Source organism: Pleurodeles waltl, chromosome 4_2 (genome assembly GCF_031143425.1).
Source record: "Pleurodeles waltl isolate 20211129_DDA chromosome 4_2, aPleWal1.hap1.20221129, whole genome shotgun sequence".
Taxonomy (NCBI): Eukaryota; Metazoa; Chordata; class Amphibia; order Caudata; family Salamandridae; genus Pleurodeles; species Pleurodeles waltl.
Window position 1 is genome coordinate 691,201,555 of NC_090443.1, and position 24,797 is coordinate 691,226,351.

Below are 24,797 nucleotides of genomic sequence, written 5' to 3' on the forward strand. Positions count from 1 at the left end.
CAGCCGCTCCCTCCACCTGAATACCTCTCTATCTATGAAGGACTTCCGGAGGCAGCTTAAGACTTGGCCCTTCGACAGCCATCACCTTCCGACCAAGGCTCGCAGAACCCACCAGCTCCAGGAGACCCCCTGGGGTGATGAGTCGCCCTGTACAAGATCCACTTGATTTATTGATTGATTGATTGAATAATTGCTGACTAACAACATTTGCATTACCATTTATACTTCGTGAGGGACTCTAGGTGGAGAAGGCTTGTAATATTTAGTGATGGAGAATTAGACAGGGCTTCCCACAGAAGGCGATGAAGTTTGTAAAGATTAAGCAATACCTGTTTGGAAACCAGCAAATATGTGTAATATTATGGACCGTAGCAGTCCTGAGCTGTCTGATAGAAGACTTCATGGTTTCTTGGTGTTGTTCTGTACAGCATGAGTGCAACTAGCTGCCTGTGTATTTCAGAGTGTACAAAACTTGACCAATCACATTGCAAGTCCCAGCTATGGAAATCAAAAGTGTTTACATATCGCATTTCTCTCTCATTATATAGTAGGTTTTTCCACTCAGAAGAGTGTCCATGCTTAATAGTACAAAGGTGTTGTCTGGAACTAGATCCATTTTGGAAAGTGTCTGTCCATCAGCCCTGACAAACAAACTAATCTAGAACTTTCAGATGCTTAATTTAATAGCATTTTCCACTTTTTTCACATGCTTCTAGCCTGCATTTATGGGAGACAACAAGCCCCCAGTGCTTGCTGTTACTGCTCAAGCTGTGAGAAATGACAACAAGAAATAAGGATACCAGGTGATTGTGTACGCCGACTACCACAGCTCCAAACCACAAATCCAGGCCTATGCAATGGACATCGCTGGGTCCAGTAGATGGCGCGCTTGTGCAAATGCGGTGGTTGTCAACTCTCATGAAGCACAGGTGAGGCAGCCGCATGCAGCCGGTGAGGGGAGCAAAAGACACAGGGAAGTCTGTATTTATGCAGGGAAGTCTGTATTTAATGCATCAGATGTAATATATGGCATTTCTCAATTTTATGATTAGGCCTATCTGAAATGGGGTCAGAACTGCCAGGACTTCAAAATTGCTATGAAGGCTCAAACTGGTCACTTTGGCAGTCAAACAGGCTTGAGGCTGAAGATGGAGTGGCCAAGAATCCCATCCAAACTGAAATCAGCTGGAAAATGGTACAATTTCTACATTATACAGTATCTAATTGAGTATATTCATAAAAAGCCAAACTTGCTATATTCTGACATACATACTGACTTGTGATTTCATTTGTGACTTACAGATTGACTATATTATGTCTCAAATTCAACGTATTGTTTAAAAAGTGTTCTACAGGATGTTAGGTCTTAGGAATACAGAACATAGAACTGAGGATTCAAAAAGTTATCTCTTGCAATACTGCAAAATAGACATCTTCTTAAAACTAACAAAGTTTACATCATGTTCAGCCATAACGTTTAAGCAGACACAAATAAACCAGCATCCTAGTCATTTGGCCCATGGCGTTATTCCCCACTAACCTGTACTAGAACTGCAGCTTTACCTGCAGGTCAGTTTTAAATTTGTTTAGACCTTTTTCTCTTGAGCATTTTTCAGTGTCCTAACTTATGAATAAATTGAACAGCTCTTTTTATACTTAAAAAAAAAGCTGTTGCCACTTTTTAACTAACTTAGCACATGTAACTCGTTCCGCTGCCAAACCACTACATTGAAGTAGGGATGTTTTGTAAAATAAAATACATTCAATTCAGGCTTGAAGGCTGCATTGGGTAATTCCTCTAATGGGAATTAGATACAAAGAAATCAAACAGTTACAAACAATTAGGTGGGGTTTGGGGGGGGGGCATTTAGAGTTTGACGGAACAGTGCATCATCCATAAACCAATAGACGTACCTCTAAGAATACCTGTGTCCTGTGGAGATGCTAGGGCCTTCAAGGTTTCCACTGGCAGAGCCTCAGCTGGCTCCTCTGGTGGAAACCCTTGAATAGTGGTCAGGCAATCACGAGACCACAGTTGCCCCAGCATATTTAGGGCAGTGAACTATCACGTGTATTCCCCACTGGGACTACCATGTGTGACTGATGTGAGGTCATTGTGGGTCTGGTTAGGCAAATCACAAAGTGGCACTCACGCTCAGTGAAAAATCACACTGCATGACGGAGACATTGTTATTTTGTTCTTTAAGAACATACTACCACTTTGAGAATTTGTTCTTGCAGAGCAAAATACTTTGCATAGCAGGCATATAAAACATGGCGCTCGCTCATCAATTATATAGTGCCTTTAACAAAGCCTTCACAGCAGAGCCTTCACTGAAGGCACAGGAATCTATGCCTGCCAGCTAGTTATTGCTACATCTATCTGGACATTCTTTGCTAGGATCCTTTGCTAGGAATGTGGAGGTCAGAATCTCTGCTGATCTGGTGGGCTGGCAGGCCACACTTTACACTTTAAAGGAATCCCCAGGAATCATCTTACCCATAAGTGATGGAACTGGGGACGTGATGAATGCAAAAAGGCTAATTAAATGATTGCCAGTGGCTATTAAAGAACAGAACATACACCTGCATGCAAAATCTCAACCAACCATGAAGGACTTCCTACAGATATTTCAACTATTTTTTTTATTCCAAAACAAAACAAAAGTCAGGCAATAGGAAGCTTAAATAACTATTTAAAATGCTCCTACATCGCAGTGCACTAGATTATGGAAACAGTAAAACCTAATTTCATGTTTCATCTAAATAAGTAGATCATCATAAAAAAAAGAATGTGTTCTTGATTATCTAGGTCTGCACAGTTTGTCCCGGGAGCTGCACTTATGGCCGGGTTCTCTGAAAAGTTGCAGAAAAATCCCTCCAAGCAAGCAACGATCATCCTCTCACTAAGCTCTCCAAGAACCATTGATGCAGTTATACAGGTTCCAAGGGTAAATATTACAGCTAATGACAGTAACATGTTTCTATCTATGTAAAGGGTGAATCCATCGATATTTAAGGCCTTTTTATGATTGCTCTGCAGCTCACACTTTATTACAGATCCATTCAACTTCCAGTTGCGATCCCTGCTAGTCACCCAACCCAGGTCTCAGCCATTCAGTCCCCCAGGTGGAATATTTTTACTGAAGCCCCTGACTACCTGCTGGACAACCTAAGAGGTACTTATATCTATATAACCTTTTGCACTTCAATAGCAAACTTTCTTTTTAAGGCTGCACTTGCTGTTTGTCTCGAATTTGATTTGTATCGGAACACACCACACATTTATGTAAAAACCTTACTATATAAAATGTAGAATATATACATTTCCCCCTCATAACAGTCATTGGCTCGTGCAATATCATAAAATCACTGAGCGTAAGACCCAATAAAAATCAGTGTTAAGATACTTTTAATGTAATTATCTAAAAATAGAGGCCCTGGAACTTTTAAATGCTTATATATCAGGCACTCCAATAATATATATTCATATCTGTGTCTATGCTTGAGTTTTGAAATTGGCAATGCATAGAGGATTCTAATGAGGCCTGTTCTAATCCAAGCAGCCATGACTTTGCAATGAACAAATACATGTGTATGCATGAAGAAGAAAATGTGCACTCATTTACCTGAAGTGAACATAAATAAAATCAGGTTTGTACAGAGGAAAGCACTCCCTCCCTTTCATACTACAGTGTTCCTGCTAGGCTGACCGGTGGGGACATTGTAATATGACGTTCCTGCTGGGCTGACTGGTGGGAACAGTTCTATGGTATTGGCCTCGACTCCTTAAGGGACCCTTGGTATGCGCACTGTGTGCAAAGCAGACAGTGTGCATTCTGATGGTGCTGGGCTGGGGGGGGCCCTGGCACAGACTTTCTGCCAGCCTTTCTCTAGTGGGGTGACTGCCATGGAAAAGCTGGCAGAAAACTGGGTTGTAATCAGTGCAATGGGGCTGAGTTTAGTGGCACTGTGGCTGAGCACCACTCAGACTACCATCTACACAATGGGAACCACGTTCCTGGTGGTGAGGGAAATTTTTATGGGGTCCCGCCCACCAAAGTTGTAATATCGCAGTGGGACCACTAGGAGTGTGGCGGTCCCACTCCCACCGGGAGTGTGACAGTGTGAAGACTGCCGCACTTGTAATGAGGCCCTAAGTCTGAAAGAAGGGGTCTATGAAGCAACATCAAGATTCAAAAATGTGTCATGCCACTTCCAGTCCCCCTTGCATTATTGTTACACTATGTCCTTTTTTTAGAGTTTCTGTTTTTCTCACTGTAAGGTTTCCAAATATAATTATTTAAGCTTTTGCTTAATATTTAATATTTCTTAGGTCACTGCATGGTTTCCAAAGACACAATCACCACCTTCAATAATGTTGCTTTTAACTACTCAATGCCCAAAAGCTGTTACCATGTCCTGGTCCAAGACTGTACGCCTGAGCTGAGCTTCCTGGTGATGATTAAGAAAGTGGGAGAGTCTTCAGAACAAAAGGCCATCAATGTCAAACTTGGCAGCTAGTGAGTATTTCGAGTCTTACAAGATGAAGGTTCAAAAGTGTTTAGATATTAATTTCTCTAAATCAGTAGCAATATGTTCCTTGTGCATCGTATTAAGTGACCTAATAATTTAATGATGATTATGATTAAACAGAATAAAGAGAATCCTGACTCATTGGTTTCCATCAAGTAGTATGCTACATAGAAGTTTTTATAGAGCATTGTGTTTGAGCAATTCAAATATCAACATCTTCTTTACTCAATTGATGTCCTCTATGGGCTAAGATGTCAGTTTTATTACAGCATATAAATTAAGATAGAACACCAAACTGCACATTGTTTCATCAATCTCGTGTTCCTCTTTCCCCTGCAAAGCCTCCACCTTTGTATCCCAGTATTCCAAAAAAGGCATGTTTTGTAACCCAAAAAAAACATTCATTCAATTCTTGCAACATGCATTTATAGCCCTAAAGTAAAGTCCTTTACTTCTTATCAATGCAACATCTTAGCATATCTTAATTTAGTCACATAACATACTAAATCAGAAAAAAATATTTTCTAAAGTGCAATCATTATGTGTTTTCCTGACACACAAAGAAATCAAACACTTGCAAACACTTAGGGGGGTATTTCGAGTTTGACAGCACAGTGCATTCTCTATAAACCAGTAGATGCACCTCTATGCAATACTTGCAGGTCCTGTGCCCTGTGGAGATGGAATGATCTACAGGGTTTTCACTGGTAGAACCTCAGCTAGCTCTTCTGATGGAAACCCTTGACTGGTGGTCCATTGATCAGGGGACCAAAGGGCCATAGTGGCCAGTGGACCCAACCTTTTTAGGGCAGTGCAACTGTAACTCGTATTCCCCACTGGGAGCACAATGCATGACTGATATGAGATAATTCTGGCCCTGCTTAGGAAAATCGCATTGTGGCTCGCACACTCGGTGAAAAATCACACAGCATGTCGGAGGCATTGCTATTTTGTTGTTTAGAAACAAACTTTCACTTTGGAAGTTTGTTCTTGTAGAATAAATTACTTTGGCTAGAAGGCATATTAAACTTGGAACTCACTCATCAACTATATGGTGCCTTTAGCGAAGCCTCCGCAGCAGCACCTTTACTGAAGGCACAGACATCTGCATGGCAGGTAGTGATTGCTGGGGTGACCTCTGCTAGGAGTGTGGAGGGCAGAGCCTCTGCTGTCCTGGCAAGCTGGTGGACTTGCAGGACACCCTCTACACCCTAAAGGAATTATGTAACCCACAAGTGATGGCACTGGAGACGTGACCAATTCCAAAGAACTGATGACAAGATTACTAATGGCTATAATAGGACAGACCTACACTTGAATGGTTGAAGGAAATGCTCCAAGTTGACATTTTCAGAATCTTTTCCTCTCACAAATGACTCCCTACAAATATTTTAACTATTTTTTCATTCCTCAACCTTAAGCGAGATAACTAGTGGAACTGAAACCACATAGCTATCAGTCTGAGGAACTGTGTAATGACATAAGTGCATTCAGTAAGGCTATATACCAGGATATCAATGAAATAATTATTGTCTTCCAAAATGTTGTTTCTTAAATTTTGAGAACAAAATAATTCATCATCCTTGAACCAGTAAAATATATATATATATATATATATATATATATATATATATATATATATATATGTGTGTGTAAATATATATATATATCTGTATGTATATATATATATATATATCTATATATATATTCCATCCAAAGGTCCACCATGTGGAGCGCAAATTTCACGGGTGCAAACGTGGGGAAAGGACCATTCCTCCACAATCTCCAACACCAACAATTGTCACACAATTGATTTGTTGCACTCCAGGAGAGTTTTATTGCTTCTATCAAAAGAAGTGTAAAAGGACACCACCTACGCGTTTCTACATCTCGGTCTTGATCACAGTTTACAAAGAAAACAGTCCCATGAGTCTTTATTTATAGTTCATTTTCCTACAACCACCCAAGTGCACTCTGGGACACGTAGTCACCCTAAGAAAATTCAAGTGAAAAACATTATAAAAATTCTGCTTAAACTTTTCTGTTATTGTTGAACATCCAAACTATAATTATACGATAAAATACAGAAATATATGTAATGCCAACAGAGATTAGTAATACTAGTAATTTACATATAATAAGGAACGGATAATATGTGTTTTCAATGAATGGGATAACTGTTGCCGTATCTATCACAAGTGAAGGATATTGGACTAATGGTTGTATCTCATACATTAATGAGAGGTACTTACGTTATGAGAATAATGCTATTAGCCAAGTTCCCGGGACATTTGACTTCCTTATATTTTTCAATCTGCTGTATATACTTGGTACAGTTCTCAAAACCAGGTATTCATTATCTCACATGTATCTATCATCCTCTATATATTGGAGGACTTATGTAAACATTCTTTTGATAGAAGCAATAAAATTCTCTTGGAGTGCAACAAATCAATTGTGTGACAATTGATGGTGTTGGAGAGATATATATATATCTGCAAGCTATTTATTTGTAGATTTAGTGGGCACATTTATCAAAACGTCATGCAGCAAAGTGCAGCAAACCACCTTGTTGGTCTGCACTGCCAGGCAGGGAAAGTGCAAGAATGCACTGTATCTAACATTATGTGTTGCATCCCTGCCTTTTCACAGCGCTGGTGCACAACGTGCTGCCTAGTGCCAATGGAGGCACTCTTGCACATGGTGCAAGGGTGCCTGTGTTGTAAGCAAGACAGTTTTTGTGCAGAATATTCCTGCACAAAAAAACAATCCTCTGAGGCATAACACAGCACACATAGAAAGAGCAAAAATCGAGAAGAAATGCACACATGTCTTCCCATTATGCCTCACCTAGGGAGGCATAATAGTTTTGGGGCATGCCCAGATTCGACTACCTATGGTAAATCTGGGATTGCATCAAAATCCATTCACTTACCACCCATTGAATGCCTTCCTGTGGCAAAGTAACACGACACAGTGATTTGTGCTGCACTTCTTTACTCCGGATTTATCAAGCCACTCAGGGCCTTGCAAGATGGTGTTTAAGGGTTGCGTCCTGCCTGCACCCGGTTGTGTGATACAAAAGCACCCCAAGCCTTTAATAAACCTGCCTGTAAGTATAGTAAACCAATACTTTCCTTTATGCGCTTATCTCCACAACATTTTTTAGCTGATATTTTGTCCATGATATTTTTGTTGTATGACATTTCATGTGTGATATTCTGGTAATAAACATGCAGTATTCACATAAATGTCATGTCACAACTTCCTTTTTCAGTGGTTTAGATGTGTCTATTTAATACAAGTTCAAATAATCCAAATACCTTCCTAAACAGAAGATCCTTACTTTTGTAGCAAATATCATAAGAATGTCAAAAAATAAACTTTCAGAGGAACATAGGTCAATCATTTCTAATTGTCAACGCACAGCCATTGCCACCTAGCAAAATTAATACTGAGTAGGATGAAGTACTAGAAATAAGAATAACAGAATTGCTATTCCAAAGAAAATAAAGGCAGCATTCAGTTATAAGTCTTGTGAACTACAGTCAGTTACAAGTGTTTGGCACTATCGAGCGGGACCTGAAGGTATGCAAACCAGAATTTTTCCCAGTCAGTGTGTGCAACAAAATTAAATTGACTGGTGTTGCAGGGGTAATATTACTCATTTAACTTCCCAGAATGAAAGCCAGGGGCCATTTCTGGATTTCCAGTGGGATTAACTTCTGGACGTTACCAAATATTTACCCTAATCTTTACCTAAAACTCGAACTAAAACACTTTTATCTATACTTAGCTTTAACCAGAAATTCACTTTATGTTACAGTGGTAAACCTTTTGGTGCTGATGTGCAACACAGAAATGTCTTCTGTACTAAAAATAGCCAACATAAAATAGGTAGCTAGTAAGGGATTCAAATTTGAAGGCCAGTTGTGCTATGGTATGTTACATTAATTTTATTTGTAGAACAAACATGCACCAAATGGTTTCTTGACACTGACCAGTGAGGATTTATGGTACTGACTGCCAAGTGAAAACTTTCTGTTTATAAATGCCAGGTCTTCAATTCACATCAAAATATTCGATTCTACTCAAAGACTGACTCAAATTCTGGTTTCATACAGTTTAGGAACACAGTTTAGGAACACTGAGGCTGTTAACTGAGGAGGAGCATAGCTTACAGCCAATGCAACATCTTGACACTCGCTGAGCAAGAAAGGAGAGACATTTATGAAAAAAGCCTTTAAATGCAGTGTTTTAAAGTGAATGCTTTGGCTAATAGGAAATCTGGAAGGTCTCGAAATCAGATTTGCAGTTGCATTTTGCACCACTTGCAATCTTTTCAATTGCTAAATTAGTAGGTCAAGATAAAGCAAATTGCCATAACCGAATCTGGTGCATGATTTTCCCATTCTCTGTCAGATAAGGATAAGATTTCCAAAAGCCTTTTAAAAGAAAAAATACATGCAGAAGCCACTGAAGTGATTCAACTGGACATAGTTAATTAGCTGTTAATTTTAATTCCCAGATGTTCCACTAATGGGAAAGGAGTGAAGAGATCTTCTATTTCAAGTGGCCATTAAGAGTCCAGCGACTGATCAGATTTCCCATTAATGATTAAACCTCAGTTGTTTCACCAGTCGGTTTACGCCTCTGTTTTCCGTTCAGTTCCAAATAAAAAGCATGTGGTTTTGAAAGGCTTTGTGAGAAGAGGAGCTATTAACCAATCTCAGAGGAATTTGTTATTCACCTGTGTACTTTTATATTTTCAGGTCCATTGTGGGTAAAGCCTTAGCAAGAGGAGCAAAGATCTTATTGAACAAGTGAGGGGAGACAGTTGGTCCCTCTGGTATCCTACACTTGATTTGGAGCTTAATAGCACGGAGATTTGCCCACCTTTCTGTTTGATAATACCTAGTAAAAAAAGAACTAGAACCAAATAAACTCACACCCCTTCCATCCTCCTCTGCTGATATGGCAGAATTGAAGGATAGTATGATCTACTGTACAAAGTGCCGCAAATAGAGCCAGGAGTATTGAGACATTGATATGACTCTGATTCAAGTCCATTTGTAGGTCATACAAAATAGGTAACAAAACAGATTCAGTAATATTTGGTGGTCTAAATTCAGTTTGTGAATCATCCAAGAATTGTGTTTTTTGTAAATGAGTATGTAGAATCCTTTGCACACATTTTTAGTGGTTGTGGCACAGATTGGTAAAAGGGAAATTGGATTATACTTTTTCTATCTAATAACTCACTGCCTGTCTTTTGTAACAGTACAACAACACAAACTTCTCTAAGGGTGATAGGAACTAAGCCTTTTCCAAGTGGAGCCTTTATTTAAACCTAGCGAAGGATCAGGTATAGCAATAGCTATGTGTGGTGGGCAAGGATCCACTGGAGTGCCTGAGTTTATTTTGGAAATCATAAAGAGTAGGTGTTTCCAAGTCATCTGGCCTAAAAAAGAGGAGTTCACCAAACTGAATTCTGGGCTAGGGAGGCAGGACAAATAAATTTGTCAACATCTAGGCCAGAGCCAGAAGTGTCATAGAGCTCCTTAACAATCAAAAAGGTGTCTTTGTGCTTATTTGAAGAATCATTTATCACACAGAAAGAAACATTTGCTTGAACAAAAAATATTTTTTGTATGCAGTGAGGTATTTTCTAAACTCTTCTTTAGCATGATAACTGAATGATCCACTCAATTTGCAGTGTAGATAGTGAGGTTTGGCTTTGGCCTGTGCTAAATCATAGGAGTACTATCGAACAGGTTTAAGGTCATTAGAAGCACATTTAGTAATCAAAAGAGCATGCCCATTAAATGCCTTCATTGACCACTGTAAGAAAAGTAGCCATTAAGACTCAACTGAATTCTGTTTTTAAAAACTAGTCTCATTAGGAGACTTGGCAATAGCAGTTGACTTTGCTCTATTCACAACAAAGTAACCCTTATTGCATAGGAAGGCAGGTTTTCCTAGTGTAACAATAACCAGAATTTCATAAAATGGTGGTCATATAGGCAGAGGGTAGGACGGAAGCTTTACCTAATGACAATTAAAAGATAGGACATGCTCTAAAGCGTAGCTTTTCATAAGTATGGGTACATTAATTGCGTGTATTAGATTTTTGTTCTACATTAACTCAAGAAATACCCACCCTTTGTTTGTTCTCTTCTGAGCTTTCTGATAGGTGAGTGATCTGTATTGTATTATTAATACAGTGGAGATGCTAACTGTGTTCATCACCAGACAAAAGATGATCAGCTTGTCTCTACTGGGAACATTTTTACATTTTACATTGCTATATCCATTTTCCTTCTAAAATACAAATTTTACTGACTTCTAACACTACTTTGTACAAACTTCATATCAAGTAAGATTGTTTTATGGAATGTAGTATTGGAGTGGGTTGGCTCAATCGACAGCAAGGGACTATATTTCATTTTACCTACATTATAATTGTGGTGGTCTATTCCAGTTGTTTTCAGCATACACCCTAAGAATAGTTGTCCACTTCACTTAATTTTCCTCCCAGTTAGTGATAAATGGATGTTTTACCAGTAGTGTTGTCAGTGAGCTAATAACAGAGTGGTAAGCCTCCTGAAGTTTACAATTTTGTAAAAGAACCCCTATTCTGAATTTGGCCATGTAAACACAAATATTGTGACCAAATATTTATGAACTAAAGGATCTAGCATACGTAACAAGTAGCATAGATTTATGCTGTAATTAAAAGCAAGGTAACACTCTGACACTTGTTTACTGACCAGGGCTGGGCTAATCCCAAATACAACTGATATAAAAATAAGAATACAATAGGATAACAATCACAATACAGGCTATAGGGAGGAAGGTGGCCTGCCATGAAGACCAGTCTATTGCCTACACCATGCCAGAGAACAGGATTGTAGCATTGGTGGTGGGTACAGTCCACTTTCTGGGTGGTAAATGTGATGCACTTCTGCCAGGTGTGCAATCAGTTGGTGCAACATTATGTTTTTTTGAACGGCCATTAGGCATAAAGGAGTCCTTGATTTGCATGATGTACACTTCAGGAAAACCCTGGAATGCAACCACTTTAACATTTTAGTATTGATGCAGTGACCATGTGTGGTTTTACAGAAATGGTTTTCATAAATTGCAAAAGGCAAGCGTATCAGACAAACAGAATAAACTGTTATAAGCACTGGGCCGCAGATATACCATAATAAAGCCTGTGATTTGACTTTGTTAGTAAAAGACATTGGAAAACTTACATATATTCTGTTTTTCTTCAGTAATATTGATATGTATCCATCTGCCGACTCCCTGAAGCTGACGATAAATGGCATTGAAGTGTACAGCCTGCCATATGAATCACATTCTGGTAGGTGACAGAATTTTATTAGATGCACCAATAATCAAATAATCAATTACATCACAAATGGAATGAAGACCCCATATAAGGGTCACTGGCCCAGTTACAGCTAATGCGTCGGAATGATTTGCTTTCTTCAGTTATGAGATGCAGCTATCAGTTTATGTTTACTCTATCCACATATGTTATCAAGATCAACATCAGGGAAAAATGCTCAGTCAGGATTCTTCAAGAGTCCTGGAGTTTTCCACTGTCATGTATAAATGCATTCAGGCACTTTCGTGTCCCCTTTTTGTGCTCTGTCCTACATGCCCTTCCTTTTGGCTATGCTCTCTTCCTCTGCTTGTATATTCTTCTATGACCTCAAATCATAGAAAGTAGTCTAAGTAAGGCACTCTATTTCTATGAAACACATGAAAAGTGGAATATGTGTTGTGCAGATTACCTTGGTTGTTGGTCCTTCAATGAGTAGATCATGTACATTCCTATATTTCTTTTGGACCAATTCACAAACACCACCTTTAAAAAGTTAGGAATATGTTTGAAGCAGATTTTTGACTTGTTCGGGTTGCCTAACCAATAACAGACAGAATCCTGGAAATCCATGACAGTCATACAATTCCAGAAGGACCACTACTCCCAAAATTGTACTCATTTTAGTTTTCACTGCCCATATAATGTGCATGAGTAAACATGAGCAAATGTGTGTTTGCATTTGTAACATTTATCATCGGAAGCAAGATTGTTCCCAAATGTAGAACTCCCTAGTTCTGCTCTTTACACTTATGTGAAATATGGGAATGTTCTTTTTGCTCTACTATGCTGAAAAAGCACTTACTGATGCTCTTGACAGGAATAGAGTTATGTATATTTCCAAGGTGGGAAGTTAATTTCAAAATGTTCACTGTGCTTCCAAAAAGACACTCCATTGCACCAGTTTTCCCAGAGTAACTATATTTCCTTGACAGTTAAATAAATCATTAGTTACACATATCACTATATTCATTTCTGTCTTTGCTAGAAACATTGAAAAATCTGAAATCATTTTGATCATTTACATTTCAGGCAGACCTTGACAATATATCTTAAAGATACAAAAGTAAAGTTAAGAAAAGTAACTACACTTTCCATCATGTAACAGCTTTCACAATATTCTGGTTGTCAATATTTTGGCCACAATATTTGTGCATGTCAGTATGTTTGTAGTCAATATTCTGACACACAATCACACTTGTAATTTTGCCTTTTTTATTTAGTCAGACCTAACCTGCAATTGATGAGCCTTTACAGTTAGTGGATCAAGTTTGATGGCAAGGGTAGGGCAGGGAAGTTATTATTTGGTCCACTTTTTCTTGGGACTGCATAAACCCTGCAAAATAATCAAAAGACCCTTTGTTCATGGAAACCGTATTTATTAGCTAACTCCTTGAATTCTAAGGGGATCCTTTAAATAAAACTATATGTACAGCTCCTATTGCTTAAAAAATGAATCTCTATTCCTCCTTGCATCCATAGCACTTTTTTGATTTCTGCTGCATTTGTTCTACAATGTATTATGTAGTTCCTTGTTCTCTTGAAATTCAAACACAGCACACTTCTTTTGATTCCAGAACCTCACGTGAGGATTGAAAAGGGGACTGATGGGCTGATACTTCTTGCACCTGACTTTGGCATTGAGAAGCTTTACTACAATGGAGTCACATGCCAGGTATTCTGGTCCATTCCACTCACTGCACAGTTTGCTATATTGACAAGATTACTTTAAATCATAAGTCTCTTTCCTTCTTAATCATAAAGGTTAGACCAGCTTTGTGGATGAAGGGCAAGACCTGTGGAGTTTGTGGCCATCATGATGATGAGCGGGAACAGGAATATCAGATGCCAGATGGATTTGTTGCTAAAGACGAGGAACATTTTGTCCAATCTTGGATTACAGCAGAATCATGTTGATCAGTGATAAAAGGTTCAGAAATGGTGAGTTGACAAAACTGATTAATTGGAAGACTGCAGCAACTCTAGCAGAGTGGCCATCTGTTTGCTAGAACCAAGTCTACTATATAGAATGGCTGAAGGCCCATCTATCCAAGAACATTGTGAGATAGTAACCCTTTTAGCATGTTCACCCCAATGTTTCTGACTGGTACTGATGGTAACAGAATGTGACTGTGCCCTGGGCTCTGCTTGACAGGTCCAGGGCCAGTACGCAGAATAAAAGATATATGGTCACATCTCCTCTCTCAAGTAGTTTTCCCACATTTCGCTTCCTGGTATATTCCATGTCAGTATCGAATATCATACTTTGGTATCTAAGCCCATTTCATCTCCATTTCCAAAGAGTATCTAGAATGCCAAAGTGTGAGTATAATTTGTTTGATGGTAGGATGGTAAGATTTTAATAATATCACAATCTATCTTGAAGGTTAATGATTTGCATATTTCTTAATGAGGTTGAGTGGGGCTGCCAGGGAAAGAATGCTGTTGCTAACTGCCCCCCCAACACAGACACACACACACACAACATGAACACAAGCTGTCACAAATAAACACACTTACAGACATGGAAATATAAATATCTATGTCTTCAGTTTTCTAAAGGGATTAAAATATAACACTAACGTGGTTTCAAACAATTTCAAGTTTCAAAACTCTTGGATGGTAATGCTTGTAGAGTACAAAGCATATTAACCTCATAAATCCTACAACTCAGCAAGTGCCGCACTTAAAATCCTTTTTCCTATGTGCTAACCCCATTTTGGGAGTTGGAAAATGTTTTCTAACTCTTAAAACAGAATTTTGAATGGATACCAGTCCAGTATCTGAAAGAAGTGTGTTAAGGGTGTCCCTTTCAGTACCACGTTGGTATATTTCGCTTTTTGTATAACAAAAACCCTGTTGAAATTATTGAACTTTTACTAACTTCCCGCCCCCCGCATTGGTGTCCATAGTAACCACTCACAAAAAGTAAAGGGTCCCATTCAGACCACTTACACTTTATGGAGAAAAAAAAACAATCAAAAAGGTAAACTTGTCATTTTAAATGCAGCCTCATTTCGTTTACGGAAGACAGTGTTGTTGTGTTTTAAAATGTGCAATTGTAATTTGTCGTTGGGGGTGGGCAGTGTACCTTTATGGAATGCTGGGTGCGTGGAGTTCTGATGACTTCATCGGCTCCTGAGTCAGTTGCTGTACTTGGAGCTGTGAGGACGTTGGTGTTGATGTGGAAATAAACTTCGTGTTCAGGAATATTCCTTCTCTGTTTTTCCCTTCTTTTGGATACAACATAAATTGGCGACGAGCTTCTATCAACACCATCCGGACCCACGTAACTGTTATGATATTTATTTCTTGTCCTCACACTCGTTTACTTCATGGTTATATTAAGCGGAAATCTTTCAGCTGACAGAGTATGCTGGTGTTTTTAAATCTATTTTAAAGCAGATTACAATCTCGTTCAGGTATTTTGTTAAGGGCCTTTGCCTGCTTGCGCCCGGCGAAGTCCTCTGGTTTCAGTTCCTGTTGCCTAGTTACGCCTGATCAACAAACATTTTACTCAGAGGAACCGGTTTAACTCTTCTTTGTTGCTGTAGTTAATGCGACATTGGGTTAAGACATCAAGAATATTTTCTTTACAGAGATTGAAATCTACATATTTTTAAACAACGTGGAGCAAATTCTGGTTACTGTAGTGTATGTTTTGGTTTACAAATAGTGATATATAAATCCGCAAATCGTCAGAGGAATTCTGTGTGCCTCTACTGTGTTTATTCACATAAACAAAGAAAACCTGTGCTGGACTTTCTGCACCAGAAAATAAGAATCCACTATCATGCGGACAGGTGCACAGTAATTTGCGCACTCTTCATTTTAAGTGCACCTTGTGGATTCGTACATATTCTGGTATTTATTTCACTGTTGCTATTGGATGGAGGATATTTCTACGCAATTGCGGATCTTTTCAGTGATTCGCACACTTCTATTCTGACTGCGAGAAAATAAGAATCCACTATCACGCGGACAGGGGCACAGTAATTGGCGCACTCTTCATTTTAATTGCTCCTTGCGGATTTGTACATATTCTGGTATTTATTTCACTGGTGCTTTTGAATGGAAGATATTTCTACGCAATTGCGGATCTTTTCAGTGATTCGCACACTTCTATTCTGACTGTGAATTTACAGTGAAAGTACAAATTGTATGGACATGTGGACTTAAAATGTTATCCGCACAGTGATTCGCACATTCATCTGCTTTTCTGGATCTGCAGACCTGTGAATCTGTTTGCAATATTTCACGCACGTATCACGACTACTCTACATTGAAGGCGGTTGCAGATTTGTACATTGATTCGCACACTTATTCAATTTTTATCTTTAGTGGTGTCTTATAAGTCATATACACGTTCATACAGTGTCTATTCCTCGGTATGCAAACAGCAAATTTGCCACTGGCATTTTTGCCTGAACCCGGTATTCCCATGATAAAATGGCAACACTGGTTCAAGTCTTTTGAAAGTTACTTAGTGGCGATAGATGGGGTAAATTTTTCTGCGGTTCGAAAGAGGGCGATTTTGTATAATTGCCTTGGTACAGAAGGTCACAGAATTTTTGATCATCAACCCCAAGTGCAACCTTCATCCAGTGATGGTTGGGATGTTTTTACTGAAGCTGTAAAGAGGTTAGAAAATCATTTTAAGGATGACCTTAGTATAATAGTTGAAAGACACAAATTTTTTACTCGAAAACAATTCCAACACGAATCGATTGATAATTTTGTAGCTGAGCTTAGGGTATTAGCAGCCACTTGTGAATTTTTAGGACCCCTCGATCAGTACCTAAGAGATCAGTTAGTGGTGAATTGTTATGATTCTAGAATCCAAGAAAAAAATTTATGTTGTAGAAATCCATCTTTGTGTGAAACACTAGAAATTGCTAGAGGCATCGAGCGTTCAGTAACAGCTTCCAGAGAGTTAAGCAAAATGAAAGTAAGTCAGGCAGAAAATGTGAACATAGTTTTACAGAAGTCTAAGACAGTTATGTCGGGCACTCCAGATTTAAAAAAAAATAATGTTAAAAGTTCACTATGCTTCAGATGTGGTTCTAAGTCACATGTTGCCAATTCCTCAAATTGTCCTGCACTGGGGAAAGTGTGCATAAAATGCAGGAAGTCTGGTCATTTTGCTCGTGTATGCAAGCAATCGCAAAAAGTAATGTTAGTTGAGCATCAGCAAGCCATTGACAAGCTGACAGATGGAGGGGAGGTGGACTTTTCAAAAAGATGTGTTTTGATTGTCGATGATATTAATTCTGATTGCAAATTTTCTAAGGATCCAGTATGTGAGGTTAAAATTGGGGAAGTCAAGCTAAGAGTCACTGTGGATTCAGGCTCACCTATATCAATTGTATCTGATACAAATTATCATTCACATTGGAGTAACCTTCCCTTGTCAGCTCCTGACATAAAAACAGTAGCTTTTGATGGTCAAGAAATTGATATGATGGGGTATTTCTTAGAAAGGATTTGTTATCAACAGAAGACTATTAGTACAAAAATATATGTAGCCAAGAGAGGGTACAATATTCTGGGGTGGAAAGATCAAGGACAATTTGGGATGGTTCTGAGACCAGGTACTGAACGACCTATCACCCTGATTGAGAAAGTGGACATAAAACTTGATACTCTTAAAGATGTCCTAGACAAGCATACTGTGATTTTCAGGGATAAACTAGGCTCTGTAAAAGGTTATGAGCATAAAATAATTCTCAAACCTGATGCGATACCTGTGGTACACAAGGTGCGTAATGTGCCCTTGAGCATCAGAGGGAAGTTAAAGGAGCAGCTACGTGAGCTATGTGCTGATGGAATCATTGAATCGACTAATTCGTCTCAATGGGTTTCTCCGATTGTGGTTGCAGTTAAGAAAACGGGGGATTTGCGATTATGTGTGGACTTGAGGTCTTTGAACAAAAATATTCTAGTTGATTGTTTCCCGCTGCCCAAAATACAGGAGTTATTGGCACGATTGGGGGGTATGAAAGTGTTCTCCACGATTGACCTCAAGTCCGCCTATCATCAAGTTGAGTTGAGTAGGGAGTCTCGTTCTCTTACAACATTTGTCACTCCATTTGGGGCTTACAGATTTTTGCGGATGCCTTTCGGTTTAGCTTCCGCAGCATCTGTGTTTCAGAAGCTAATGTATCAATTGTTTGGGGAAGTACACGGAGTGTTGGCATATCAGGACGATATTCTGATAGGCTCAGAGTCTATTCAGGAACACATACACAAACTTGATAAAGTCCTTGAAATTCTGGAAGAGCACGGGATTACGGTGAGAAAAGAGAAATGTAAATTCATGGTTGAGACGGTTGAATATTTAGGTCACACAATTTGTGCACAGGGAATCCTACCCAAGAAGGACTTATTAGGGGCTATTGGAAATGCTCCATCTCCTAATGATAAAGACCAGTTGAGATCCTTTTTGGGTCTTTGTGAGTACTACTCGCGATTTGTTCACAATTTTGCGTATCTGACAGAGCCATTAAGGAAGTTGCTGAGGAAGGGTGAGAAATTTCTGTGGCAGGATGAGCAGGCTCAAGCCTTCTTAACTCTTAAGACTCTCATAATTGAGGCTCCTGCTCTTCATCCTTTCAATGAAGACGTACCTTCTGTCATTACTGTGGATGCGAGTGGGATTGGCCTAGGAGCTGTTTTAAGTCAAATGATAGGAGGCAAGGAATTTACCATTGCTTTTGCGTCCAGACGACTTTCTGAGGCCGAAGTTAATTATAGCACAATCGAGAGGGAGGCACTAGCTTGTGTTTGGGGTGTCAACCATTTTTCAATGTATGTTTGGGGGAGAGAATTTACTTTGGTAACAGATCACAAGCCATTGGTTTATCTATGGAATGACAACATTTTCAATAAGACTAGTCCTAGATTGACCAGGTTGTTGGCTAAACTTTATGAGTTTAATATGAAAATGAAACATATTCCTGGGGAGAACAATGGTAGAGCAGATTTTCTTTCCAGGTGTCCGGTTCACAATCCAATTGAGGGGAAGCAAATGGAGGATGAGGATGTCATGGTGGGAATGATAGACGGAGTGTTTTTTTCTGGGGAAGTCATTTCCAGGCAGGTTTGGGCGGAAGCTATGAACAAGGACAATTCTCTATTGCTTCTTAAAAAATATATTTGTGAGGGTTGGCCGGCAGGGAATGGTGTTTTAGAGGTAATAAAACCTTTTTGTAAGGTTAGAGAGGAATTGAATGTGGAGGACGACCTTGTCATGAGGGGGGAACGTTTGGTACCTCCTAATGAATTAAGGCACAAGTTGATACAGCTGGCTCATGATGGGCATGTTGGAATCACTGGCACAAGGAAGAGGTTGCGTTTATATTATTGGTGGCCGGGTATGGACACAGAGGTGGAATTTGCAGTTAAGAATTGTAGCATTTGCAAGGGGGCGGATAAAGGTTTGCATACTAGAGAAGTGCCTTTGTGTCCTGTACCGTTTCCTGATAAACCTTGGCAGAAATTGGGATTGGATTTCATTGGTCCAGTTGGGGGTTATAATGACGGGAAGAAATATGTGTTGGTTGCAGTAGATTATCATTCCAAATGGGTTTCGTACAAGTTTTTAAGAGAACCTAACACCACCAATGTGATTGGATTTTTAAAAGAGATCTTTCATTGGGAAGGTATTCCCAGGTTTTTGGTCACAGATAACGGGGTGCAATTTGTATCGCACCAGATGGTTGAATTTCTGAGAAGACTTAAGATTAAGCATCTTACAACTGCATTGTATAGTCCGCAGGGTAATGGGCTTGTGGAGAGAGTAAATAGATTACTCAAGGAAACTATTCAATTGGCCATCAGGTCAGGGAAGAGTATACAGGAGATGGTGTCAGAAAGGATATGGTGTTATCACAACACGCCACATTCTTCTACTGGTGTTGCCCCTTTTGTACTTTTGAAGGGTAGACATTCTTGCAATGAACTGTCTCTAGAGTGGGTTGTACAGGAAACTTTAGGAGGTGTTGTTGCTTCTGATATCAATCAGGTGAAAGACAAGGTGATTAAGCAACAGGTCAAGAGCAAATTGAGATATGACGATCTGAAAAGAGTTAAGGAGGTTCAATTTGGTATAGGTGATGTAGTTAGAGTAAAAAAACCTCAGGGGAAGGGAAAGGGATTGTCAAGTTTTCTTCCCACTGCCAGGGTGGTCAGAGTATCCAAACATTCTGTTATGGTTGAGGGTGGCAAATGGTGGAATAAGAGGAATGTGGCGAAAGTGACAGATGTAGCCCCTGGGGTAAAACATTCAGGTGTTTGGGCTGATGTTGAGTTGAAAGATAGTGGGTATGATGGCGGTGCTTTAGGTAGAGGATCAGGTGAGAATGTGGGGTGTGGTAGTTCTCCACATGAAAGAGGATGTGTGTTTTCTGGGCAATTTAGTGATCTAGGAAGAGGGTCAGGAGAAGACATACGAGAAAATAACATGCATGACGGTCGTGGAAATTTTGGCATAGGAAATACTGTGGGGGTGATGGGTGAGGGTGAAGTTGAAAGGTTGGAGGAAGGTGCTAATCTGGAGGGTGTGATGGGTAGGCCCAAAAGAAGTGCTGTTAGACCCAAATATTTAAATCAGTTTGTGACGTACTAGGTATTTCGGGAGGCAGTGGGATATTGCCTTTATTGCTTATGTACAACTTGCCGTTATTGCCTAAGTATAACTTGTTTTTCATTTCTTAGTCTATGTATGGAAGGTTTAGAATGTTTATTGGGATTTTTCATTTCCAATGTATCTTTTGTATATTTTATTGTAGCATATAAGGGAATGTGTAGCATATGTGTTAGTATTTGTTCTGTTTGTTAAGGGGGAAGATGTGTTGTGTTTTAAAATGTGCAATTGTAATTTGTCGTTGGGGGTGGGCAGTGTACCTTTATGGAATGCTGGGTGCGTGGAGTTCTGATGACTTCATCGGCTCCTGAGTCAGTTGCTGTACTTGGAGCTGTGAGGACGTTGGTGTTGATGTGGAAATAAACTTCGTGTTCAGGAATATTCCTTCTCTGTTTTTCCCTTCTTTTGGATACAACAAGTGTATTAAAAAAAAGGTTTATTTTATTGAAAGGCAATCACAGACATGTTGATCTGCTAAACCCAGGAGGCCTCCATCTTATTGATGGCCTCCAATTGGAATAACTCACAATGTGTGACCTACCTGATAAATATTAATGAGGTAGGTTAAATTGCAACCCACTCTGAGTTTGAAATTTCCAACTAAACCTATTGGTTCATAGATTAGTTCAGAAGAGTTTTTACTGGATGCCCAATTACTGATCTGAAACTGCCACCAGTATATTGTGACAGGTACTTTTTATCATCTTGGGTGTCCCTTCTGATCTTTGTTACATCACATTACTGCCACTCACGCTTCCCGCACAAGAGGCGATCGCACATATAGAAATCAATCACACTCAATGGGAGAAAGAACCAATTATGCCATAGCACAGACAAGCAAGTGACCGTAGATGGTTGACAGCCTCCTTGGGCTTTGTTTCAAAAGGTGTACCTTGAGTCCCCTGCTACTAACTTTATATTATTTAGGCCCAAGTGACCCTAGGGAGGTGATATATTTCACAAGGCAGGGAGCTTTATGTTTGTTTGACTGAAATGAGGATTCATATACCGATGAGAGGAAGGGGATTACCATGTTGGATGATAAGTTGTATGAGGGATCAAGGCAATTATGTCATTTGAACAAAGCCAACGGACTTGGATACTTACATTTTTTCTTTGCTTGTGATTCACCTACTTTGCAATTAGATGAAAGTAAGGGTGGGGGCGCAATTAAAATTTGAACTCCCAAAAAAGGTGCGCTGTTGGAAAATGTTATCTTGCAAATGCAGCCTTTACTGACTATGAAGTGATGTTTGCTTATAATTTAGCCTAACTGTTTTAAAAGGCAGTTACAAACATGGACGTCTGCACCCAAAAGCATGATAGCAACTTATTTTGTCATATCACATATACAAAACAGCTTGTCTTGTAATAACCTCTTCCCCCCCACACATGTTTTGCAAGGTAAAACCTAGTGTACATTTGTGAGGAAAACACAATATGGTCTTTGCTTCTCAGGATATAAAAGAGGGACGTAGCATAGGAAGATAATATCATAGCCGGTAAAAATTGCATCCTGTGTGTTGGAATGTGCTATAAAGTCCCCAAATAATGCGATACGTGAAATAACGCACTTGGTAGTGTTTTAGCAGATTTCACAAATGGCTTGGGAGTGTACAGATAAAAAAAACACAGCATGTACTTCAAATGGATTCTGCCACTAAAAGCAAATCTATCTGTCATTTATTGTGCATTTGTTGAGGCTTCTTCCCGTAAATCTTGTAAGAGCTTCAACATCAATCTGGCTGTAGCATGTTGATAACAAGACTCTTTTTTTCACAGATTCTACTCTGAACCTTGCTGATAGTTTAAAGTGGGCAAGGAGTGAAGATTTGATTGACACAACATGATGGTGACATGATGAAAGCGCAGCATAAAACAACCACTCAGAGGATAAGATTTCCACATCAATCTTTCACCTGTGTGTCATTTTAAATTATTCTAAAGTTAAGCCAGCCCGTGATTTGCTATTCCAACTATAGAATGTCAAATTACATGTAAATATATTATTTCCAAATAAACAATGCATTATATCAAAAAGAACTACGGACTTTATTCTTTCACGTCAGTTAGCAAGTAATAAATGTGTGAAAAGTAATTACAACTTCTGTACAAAGAAATAGGAGTGATCGAATTAATTTGCAGTGGCACTGGCAACAGGGGTGCAGTGTCAGATGCAGAACCCAACGGAAGGGCAGCAGAATAATGGGAAACCAAGAGGACGGTTCGAAATACTTTATTTGGCCTTCCAGAAGTTGATCTATGCTGAAATACATATGGCCTAATGACAAGAACACTTTACTTTTGATGCTAATTCTTTTATTGAAAAAAATAATATCTGTTGTCTCTTTTTGGTTGTATAGGGGGGACATTCTGTAACCTGAATCCAATTGATGCCTGAGCTAGAACCGGAAGACTGGAAAATAAAGTGCTAATTTATTCCTAACAACGGAAATGTTTGCCTCATTACTTGGCTTTCAAACATATTCCAAAAATACCACCTTCATGAGACTTACAAATAAGGCATTTCCTTTAAGTGTTTAAGTGTTACTAAACTATGGGGCAGATTTAAGAAAAGTGACGCACCACCTAGTGCCGTGCCGCTTTCCTTGCGCCCTTTAGAGCCCCCTACCCCCACCATGTGTACACTGTATTTAAAATATGGCGCTGGGTAGGGGGAAATAGAGTACTTTTTTGTTTACACCATTCATGTACTCTGCAAGAGTAGCGCCCAAATTTCGGCGCTACTCCTGCTGAGTACACAGGGGCCAATTATGAATAATGGAAGCCCACTTTTAATGCCTGCGGTGAGCAGGCATTCAAAGTGATGAAACAAGTGGTGAAACAAACTGAGCAAGGAAATCTCTTAGAATTCCTTGCACCATTTTGTTAGCTCCCCTAGTGGGGGAACGCCCCCTTGCATATATTATGCCTGGTGCAGGCATAACGTGGCACAAGGGTTTACAAAGTGGTGCAATGCACGCAATTCCCTCATTTACACAGTTAATCTCAGAAACATAAACTTTTGAAAACCTTTCAAGCAGAATTGGGATGTTGTTGTCTGAACCGACGTTTTCCAAATGATCAACCTGCAAGAAAAGACATTCCTTACTACAAATACAAGCTTTACTATGGAATTGTCCATGATTTACATTGCATACTTCCACGTGTGTGAGAACTTTGAAGTCCTTTCAAGGTAGGAAGTGATCATAGCCTCGCTCTGAGACATTAACATCATTCACATCTTTAATGTAAGAACGAGGCAGAGGCAATCATTCAAGTTCCTCTAAGTTTATTGTTTACACCAACAACACAGCACAACCTTCCTCAACAGCAGCCATCCTCAACACTCCTCCTGTAACTGACTGTTTCAGCTCAATCTAGCATTCTACAATCTCTCATCCCATGATACACATTACATCAAATGTGGAGATTAGTTGGAACACTGTGTAACCAACCAATTGGCAGGTTACATATCCTTCCTTAGGGACCTATGAAGAATATAAACAACAAGAATAAAACATACATGGTACATATCATAGGGATAAATACCAGTTGTACCTATAGGATGAATAATAATACAAGCTGCAATGAAAAGCACAGGAACAAAATTAAAATTTCATACAATGAAATGATAAACTTGGAAAAGAGCCAGAGTAGGTAATTACATGCTGGAGAGTTCCTGAAATTCTACCCCAATCTAGAACTACTTATTAAAAGATAAAAATATGACATCACACACTTTGATTGGTAGTCTTTAAAATAAAACAGACTCATCTTGATGCAAGAACTGTTAGGGATCCCTTTATACTTGGATGAGGCTTGACCAAGATCAACATGAGTGTGACAGGCCTCACAACATTCCCATGATTGTGTTGGCAAAGAAGGTGCCCCAGAGAGTAATTAAGGTAATAGCGAGACTTTGGACGAATTCTGAAATGAATTACATGCAGTTTGAAAGAGATCATCCTCAGCTGCACAATTGGCCAACTTTGACATACTCCAGACTTTGCCATCACTCAAAACCACATTTTTCTTTACTTGGTTAAAACACGTAGGCTCCCAAAACTTTGATTTGCCTTTGGATGAACACTCCAGCCTTTTCACAAATACACCTTCCCCCACACTCCATTTCTTATCAAACACAGTCAAAAAATGTTTTGTACTTTCTTTAGAAGTTGTTGATTACATGGATGTCCATCCCCTTGACAGTTCCCTTGTAAC

General features: G+C 39.3%; 1 protein-coding gene across 1 annotated transcript in view; it reads left to right on the forward strand.

The window, feature by feature from the left end:
- The window catches only part of LOC138293930 (vitellogenin-A2-like), a 76,755-nt gene extending 62,909 nt beyond the window's left edge, over positions 1-13,846 (forward strand). The window contains exons 22-28 of the mRNA XM_069233208.1: positions 1,053-1,195; positions 2,813-2,951; positions 3,044-3,179; positions 4,337-4,523; positions 11,817-11,905; positions 13,507-13,604; positions 13,694-13,846. Of these exons, the coding sequence (XP_069089309.1) occupies positions 1,053-1,195; positions 2,813-2,951; positions 3,044-3,179; positions 4,337-4,523; positions 11,817-11,905; positions 13,507-13,604; positions 13,694-13,846 (945 nt within the window). The remainder of the gene's footprint in view (positions 1-1,052; positions 1,196-2,812; positions 2,952-3,043; positions 3,180-4,336; positions 4,524-11,816; positions 11,906-13,506; positions 13,605-13,693) is intronic.
- The last annotated feature ends 10,951 nt before the right edge of the window (positions 13,847-24,797 follow it).